Source organism: Prunus avium, chromosome 2, assembly GCF_965620075.1.
Source record: "Prunus avium chromosome 2, drPruAviu1.hap1.1, whole genome shotgun sequence".
NCBI classification, from domain to species: Eukaryota; Viridiplantae; Streptophyta; class Magnoliopsida; order Rosales; family Rosaceae; genus Prunus; species Prunus avium.
The window spans coordinates 7,618,682-7,626,890 of record NC_142285.1 but is presented as its reverse complement, the minus strand read 5'-3'; the positions used below and the strand labels follow the sequence as shown (position 1 = coordinate 7,626,890).

Below are 8,209 nucleotides of genomic sequence, written 5' to 3'. Positions count from 1 at the left end.
ATTTTCCCATGAGCCGCAGGAATACACACATTTCCCAACTCTGAACTTACAAAACTTGGGAAGTAAATAATTTCTCATTCCCATCCCTTTTTCCATGAACCAAACGCAGCCTAACATATCGCATAAGATTCTAATTATTTATGTTATTTATGTATTAGTGGAATAACAATTTTTCTCTGAGTGCATCTCCACCAAATCTGAAACTCAACCAAAGTAAAGTTATATGCATCCAATGAATCATTATTTTTAATAAAAACCCTAGGATTGACACAAGAGTAACCTACAAACACGAATCTGACACGCATACAAATTCGAAGTTGAAGAAACAAAGAATCGAATAGCATAATAAGTGAAGTAAGGGCAGCTAGTGCGAATAGTTTAAACAGATTTGGGATTATGGGTAAGTGTCTCCATGATACGTAACAATAGTGACTTATGAAAAGAAGCACACGGCAGATACAATTATATGGGTGTGGTGTGGAGAATCAACAATTGCTGTTGTTGTTGTTGCATATGATTAATTAAAGCTTAGTGGTTGCCATGCATGCAGATTAGGCCTGTAAAACACATTATTGATCTTTATCTCATGATTCTTATTGTATTATATATATATACACACACCTTTTAGGTTCCCGTAGAAATATTTTTTCAATGATCCAAACCATCTATTTTGTAAGCCTACATTTCATAGATCATCCTTGCAATTAGACAAATCGGAAACCGTTTTGATATCTAATTGTGTCCTACAAAATCAATGAACAAGGAGCTTCAAGAAAGTACTAAAATTTCAATAATTCAATTGAGTGATCAAATGATATCGGATTCAAGTGATTTTTTGTAGAGATGATCTTTGAATGAGTATCTACAAAATAGATGGTTTGTATTAGTGAAAAACAATAAAGAGTGGGCCCTACAAAGGTGTCTCTCAAATAAGCTTATTTGAAGAATACCTCAACTGAAGCTTTCTCTCTCTATATATATTTGATGAGTAGGATGAGCACTACAAAATGATATGTCCCCAATTTAGCACTCATATGGATTAGGATCCAACTAAAACAAGAAGGAATTTAGAAATTGATTCTGAACTTATTTTATTTATTTATTTATTTATTGAAGGTAGGGGAGTAATTAAATGTTTACTTTGAATCAATGCCAAGAATACTTTTTAGAGCAATGAGATTCTGAGTGGAATTGTAACCTGTTCGGGACATTTCTAGAACTGATACTAATTATAAGCAGCTAGCCAAGAGAATTCTAGATTCGGCACACTTGTATCCACTATTGATCATTACAACATGTGCAAAAGCTAAGCACACATGCAATGTATTAGATACATATCTGCATACTTTTGTGCATATTAGCATGATATTCAAGTATAGTACTTGGCTAAAGTAATGCGTATGCATTTCTCTTTGGATAATTCTTAAGTTGTGAAAGTCTCAAATGAAATGCTCAATCTTTCAGTAGATTAGCTACCCAAATTCCAATAGTGCTTGCCTATATATAAATGGAATCTAATTACAGGTTGGAGAAAAAGGTGATTGACATTAATAAGGATCTTTTGTCTTTTCAGTGAGTTGCTACAATTCGCACTCTAAAATGATCATCATGCACTTCAATTTTTTTATTTTTTTTTACAATTTTTTTTTTACTATTTCATGGATGCGATATTTCATGGATAGTTTTTTTACTATCTCACAATTCGAGTTTCAAAATAAAGACATATAATGAAAAGAATAAAAAAATAGAGATTAATAATAAAGAGAGGAGTAGAGAGCTAACAGGGTGTAGCCCAGTGAAAAAAGGTCTTGACTTACAGACGAGTGGTCTTAGGTTTGAACCTCCGTGACACCTTGGTATTGTGTGTGTGAGAAACTCCTCTTCCCTTATAGTTTAGACTATCGCTTGCATTCAAAAAGAGAAGAATTGAGAATAATTATTTTGGAGTGCCAATATATCAACTACATTTTTTCATATGCTAAATGAAGGAAGAAAGAAATTCGCGTTAAGAAAGAGCAATACAATCATACAGATTTGTTCGACATAAAAAAAGTTAAGCTGCGAATGCAGATTCTTTTTCATAGCCATAATTTGACATGATTTTCTGAGAATCCGACAATGGTTGGATTAAGTACTAAGTAGTGTCTAATAATGCAACATAAACCCTAGGAGCCTCTCCACCTAAATATCTTATACTTTCAATTGGTGATTAATTAATTGCTTAATACACATTAATCCTTGATAGCTATGTATCTGGCCACTACATCCATTAGTTTCTTAATCAGAGAATGTTCTGTCAATGTTGAGGCACACAGTGCCAAAGTTGGCAAGGTGGATTTCAGTATGCTTTATCAATTATAGAAAAAACATGTAGTGGGTTTAAGCAAATTCCCTTTCCTTGTGTCGAAATGGATAAGGTTCATAGTTTTGCTGCCATCATCTGATATATATCTCCATATATAGTCTACTATTATCATTTTTTTCCCCTTAACTGTGATATCTGGGGGGGTGGGGGAGAGAGAGAGATATATATATATATATATATATATATATATATCAAATCCAATTTGTGCATGTAATATCAAGAGACTTGTCAACCATTTGAGGGAGGGAATAAATAGATGCAAATCTTGTTGCGTAATTGATGATGTGAAAGGCAGATGATCCATACATAGCTGTGGGAGATATTCTTTGTAATGAGGAATTAATGCAACTTGTCCACTTAAATATGCTGTGTGGGAGTCCAATGGATAAACGAATTAAGTACAGATCCTATGGTACTACTGTTTCATGGAATTTGAAGGTATTTTCTCCATGAAATTGGTCAGAAAGATACAAATTCAGAGGGCTTGGAGGCTCGAAGGGGCATTTAGATTTTCTATCATTTGACATATTGATCTTTACTAGGCCATATGTTAAATTAATTAGATTTTGATTTTGGCCATTCCAATTAGGTATATTATTGTGACAATACATGTACGTACGTAGTACAGTACGATAGTGTAATATACTTAGAATATAATGTACTTACATGTATATTCATAATAATTTTTTTTTATAATAAAGTATCAAAATCAAACCCTAATCAAACACCAGAGTTTAATGAAAGATCATCTTGTCTAACACCATGGTTTAATGAAAATAATAATAATCTTGTTTAGTCAAAATCAAAACCTATTCCTTGTGCCAACAGGACCAGTGGAAAAGGGCCTTAATTAACTTGCAGACCAGTGGTCTCTCATGACACCTTGGTTGTATATATGTGTGAGAGAAACTCCTTATAGTTTATATTATCGCTTGTATAAAAGAGACCTATTCTTTGTATTATAAAAATGTAAAAAAACCATGTATATATATGGTGTACTATATGTGGGTGTGTTTGATTATTAATATATAGCACTTATAGACAGAATATTGTTATTTTTACTAACAGGAGGACAATTATTGCTCGTAGAACAAACAATAAAACCAAGCATTATTGTTTGCTTGAATATTTAAATCGCATTTCTCAACCACAAAAATACATATTTAAATCGCAAATGCACAAACGTTTTCTTTTTCTTTTGGACAGATGAAAATTGAGAAACTTTTGAAATAGGTACTTTGCAAGGTGCACTAAATGATCACAAGATTATAAAAGTATACACATAATAATGCATTAAAATTGTTAGGTGCCAAGAGATACCGAAAGAAGAATAGCCATTGCAGCATGAAATTGACAGCCATCATTTGCCATGCATCATCTTCCAATACGGCTTTTAACTTTCTTACACTGCACCAAGACGAAGATGGCATCTTTAAAAATTATAAAATATCAAGCAAGAAGTTAAGAACAGGGCTTTAAGTGTGTCTTCATAATGGGCACACGAGATTAAAAGAAAAACTCATCTTTCAACAATACAATATTATAGATGCATGATAACCATGCACACATTTTTTTTCCTATTGTACAGCAGTTTTTACTGGATTGACACTGTTATAAACTGAGCCTTTCCTAATCTTGTTTGGATTGGTTGAACAGGTGAACCCTAATAAAATCGTACAAAATAACATGAATTACGCTATGGGGTCGATTGAAGCCTCTTTGATGCTTAAGTCAGTAGAAAAAGTTGCATATCGAGAAGAGTAATCCTGTTGGTGTGAGGTTCTCTTCCCTAATGAGGATTGAATTCCCATAAAGAGTTAGAGATTGCCGACCTAACAGAAACATTCAAGCAAAATATTAATTAACTACCTATTTCGAATGAGAAGAGCGATAAGCTCTACAAGATACCATTCTCATGTACGCTTTATACTACAGAATAGAACCATTGAGTGTGATTTTACGTATCCAGCGGCCTCTGTCCCTAAACGAGAGAACATTCGCCCAACCCTCTACATATGTAAAATTAAAAAAAAAAAATTAAAATAACAAGAACAAGTCTGAAAATATATACATGCTTTATTCTTTGACAAGTTTTGCTTTATTCTCTAACTGGTTCAGGTTGCCGAAAGGCTCAAGATTCAAATGATCTAAACAACTTGAAATACTATTAATGATTTCATGCAAGGGTGGAGCTAGAAGTTTTCACACGATTGGCCTGTATTTTTTATTTTTTTTTCCTTTTGTCAATATTATTTTATTATAAAAGTATTGAATTTTCATAAAAAAAGTGTTTCCTAGAAAAGCATTTGGGAGACCTTCTTAAAGAAATACATAGCATGTACTTTTTCAGGAAGCGCTTCTTAACTTTTCTGCCAAACGCTATTATAAGCGCTTTTAGTCTTTCCAGAAGAACACCCAAACAGACCCTCATGTGCACTAAATTGTTGTATTTTCAAAAATGCGATGTATCCCACCCGAGCCTAAGGGTGGCTCCAGCCTTGGCTGAATTTAATTTAAATTATAAAATAAAAATAAATAGAAGATCTGAAATCGTCCAAAATAGTATCTTAATGTACAGATTTTGCTATGATTGATGAAGGAATCATTTGGCTGCTGGATCGATATAACTAGCTAGTCGTGGAATTTGTTGCATCAAGGGGATTTAAATGGAGGCAGCATCAGATGCAAATATTGGGTGTCCAAATAAGATTCGGGGAACATAAACAAGCCAATGTGGATTCAACTAGATGCCCCCCAACATATCAAAGTGTCTACCACGCATGCATGTAGTACTCCTCAGTGGAATCTGAATCAGACGTCGGCAACTGTCCCACGTGTAAAAACAGACAAACATTCCCAACTAAAAGAGGAGAGAGAGAGAGAGAGAGAGAGAGAGAGAGAGAGAGAGAGAGTTGTGATTCTCTTAATTGCCATTAGCTCAAAATCATTACAATATTTGATTACATGGATGATACAGCAAAACCCCATAAGGTTTAAAAACTAAAACTTTCAAGAAAATGAGGTGCTGAAAAGACAAAAAAGCCCATTGCCATGCATATTCTCTTGATCTGTTTAGGCGCTTGGCTTGGGGTTGGCTTTCATGCCGGGTTCTGGGATGGGCATAGAAATAGCAACTGAGGAGAGCTTGTTAGCTTCAGCATCTCCATTAATGGTCGACATCGATACGCCGTTGACATGTGAACCTTTTATCACCTCCGGTATCTCCTCTTTAATCTCCAATCCTTCTTTGTGTTTTCCCCACAGGACTGAGTAAAGGCCAAAGACAATCAATATGGCTCCGAGCACACTGCAGGAACAAATGAAGTTAATTAATCAGTGGACTTGAAATAATAAAATAAGATTAAACGTATTAAAATTACACGGGTAATGATATTGCGATTTAATTACTATTTAGCTTCTCACACTCCAAACTGAATATTTTATTATTTTTATAAATCTCGAGCCATATTATATATGATTCGTCAAAATAAAATCTTGTGAGAAACATATGAATATATATGTGTATTTTAATAGAGAATTGTTTTTGTGGATAAGGATGCTATAAGGGGATTAACAACTAATATCCTAGAGATGCATGCAAGAGCATACATAGATGCAGGAAAAGGTTGATGGGAACAGAAAATTACCTTCCAAGAAATATTTGTTCTGCCAAGATGAAGGAGCCCATGATTGCTACAATGATCATCATCAAAGGGCTAAAAGCAGTTGCAAATACAGGTCCTCTTGTCTTCATCACTAGCCCTTGCACATAGTAGGAAATGCTTGATGTGACAATCCCCTTTAAGAATTTGAAAAAGGAAAAAAAAAAAGTTAGTGTGATTATTAACGAATGAAATTGAGAGAGAGAGAGAGAGAGAGAGAGAGAGAGAGAGAAACGTACAGCATAGGCAGCAGCAAGGAGGTTCATGTCAAAGCCAACTTTCCAGACAGAGGGTTTGTGCTCCATCACAAAGGTAACAGCAATAGCTTGCAGAGTGCCAATAAAGCAGATCATTGATGTGAGAGATAGCTGATGATTCCTGTAGGTCTGCAACGCCTTGTTCTGTTGTTCAATGGGTAACAAACAGAACAAAATGTTCATATTAATTTACTTTCTTTGGAAAATAAAAATATGAAAAAGAAAAATTGCTTTTTTTTTTCTTTGCCTCTGCGATCACTTACTTGTAGAACAAACAAAGAAGCCCAGGCAAGAGTAGCAATGGTGAGGAGAATGGAGCCCAAAAACCAGTGCTTGTCACCAGTTCCAGTGGTGTCTGTGACATAAGATTTTCGTGGATGAAAATATTTAGACCACAGCATCTCTACAATGGGGCCTTTGTATAGGGTCATCAACATGGCCCCAGCCACTGTCAATACGGTTCCCACTACCTTTGCTTGGCACCGAACTGTCTTCATGTCTAGCTTTTCCATCCTTTTGATTCCACCAAATCAAAGTAACACAATTAATTCATGATCATCGGCCGCAATTATTAGCATTCAAAAGAAATTATTTGCTTACCTGCATATGACAGCCATGACGAAAGTCATCGCCGGGAGCATGTTACTCATGGCACAAGAGAATGTCGGAGACGTATATTTCAACCCAGCATAGTAGAAGTTCTGGTCAATCACCGGCCTACAAAACGAAAGGGGTATAAAATTAGAAAAATGCCATTATCATTAAGGGTGCTGCAAATTGTTTTGCCAGGTAGTTTGCGAACGTTAATGTCAGACTCTCTGGTAAAAGAATATTTGCGTATGATTAAATATGGTAATTAGTAACTAACCCGAGAAGAGCGAGGACAAATATTTGCATGAAAACTGGGAGAGTAATTTTGGGTTGCGCCTTCCTGAAATTAGTAGAAACAAACAATATATTTAAGATCATATCAAAGTTTTGTGAAGTTATTGACCAAGAAGGCCATTTCTAAAAGAGTACTAGTACCACTGCTTCATATTCACACCTCTCAAAAAAGAAGGCAAAGGGGGCTATAACAGCAGTGGCAATGGCATGGCGGTAAACCACAAGAACATAGTGGCTCATTCCTCTGTTGAGAGAAACTTTGGTGATGATGTTCATTCCGGCGTAGCCGAATTGAAGAGAGATCATTGCAAAATAGGGTTTGGAGCTCTCAAGGAAGCTGCTAAAGCAACCAGCTTTCGCCATTTTTGAAGAAGGAAAGTTTAGAGGACTTTGCTAATAGAAATATAGAAAAACAGAGAGAAAACACTCAAAGAAATTGTGTTTCTCCCTAGAGACAAGTGAGGGGAATGACCGCATATTTATAGGAGGGAGAGAACTGTGCTTGTTGTGCCAGTGACTTTATTTAATTTTTTTTATTAAAAACAATTGTTCGTCACCTCACTTCAACTTGCTGCTCAACTATCAGAATTCACCATCCACTATACAAATATTGTCGGAAAGAAATGAAGCCAACTTTTTTTCCATTAGCACACTTCCTTTTTATTCTTTTTATTTTTTAATACTCCCGTCTTTCTTCACATTTTATATTCAAATTCTTCTAGCGATTCCTCTGCGAATCATATCTCTTTTAATTAATTTTTTTGGGTTACAAATCTATCCCGTAGTCTGAATGGGAAATGAGTGTAGTTTCATTATAATCTTATTTTTTATTTTATAACAGAGATCAGAATGATGTCGTATTAGAATATTCGTAAATTTAACATGGATGCTAGATGGCTAATTAAAAAATCACATGGTTAATTAATCTTGCTGTGTTTAGAAATTTATAATCTATTTCTCATCAAAACTAACAAAGAAAAAATAATAATAATAATCAAAGTTCAACGATATAATTAATTAGAAATTAAAGAGAGAGAAAA

General features: G+C 34.6%; 1 protein-coding gene across 1 annotated transcript; it reads right to left on the bottom strand.

Annotated features, from left to right (window-relative positions):
* Nucleotides 1-5,274: 5,274 nt before the first annotated feature.
* UMAMIT9 (nodulin MtN21 /EamA-like transporter family protein) lies at nt 5,275-7,634 on the bottom strand. The gene is made up of 7 exons (XM_021968249.2): nt 7,330-7,634; nt 7,153-7,215; nt 6,885-7,001; nt 6,548-6,797; nt 6,267-6,428; nt 6,013-6,164; nt 5,275-5,672 (listed from the first exon to the last, which is right to left on the bottom strand). The coding sequence occupies exons 1-7, from the start codon at nt 7,530-7,532 to the stop codon at nt 5,438-5,440; spliced, it is 1,182 nt and encodes a 393-aa protein (XP_021823941.1). The 5' UTR covers nt 7,533-7,634; the 3' UTR covers nt 5,275-5,437.
* Between the last annotated feature and the right edge of the window lie 575 nt (nt 7,635-8,209).

Excerpts from the sequence above, each read along its gene's own strand:
- UMAMIT9 (XM_021968249.2), bottom strand. The coding sequence starts at position 7,532 with ATGGCGAAAGCTGGTTGCTTTAGCAGCTTCCTTGAGAGCTCCAAACCC. Across the intron at positions 7,002-7,152 it reads TTTGTCCTCGCTCTTCTCGG|GCCGGTGATTGACCAGAACT; the intron begins GTTAGTTACTAA and ends TTCGTTTTGTAG. Across the intron at positions 6,429-6,547 it reads CTTCTTTGTTTGTTCTACAA|AACAAGGCGTTGCAGACCTA; the intron begins GTAAGTGATCGC and ends ATTGAACAACAG.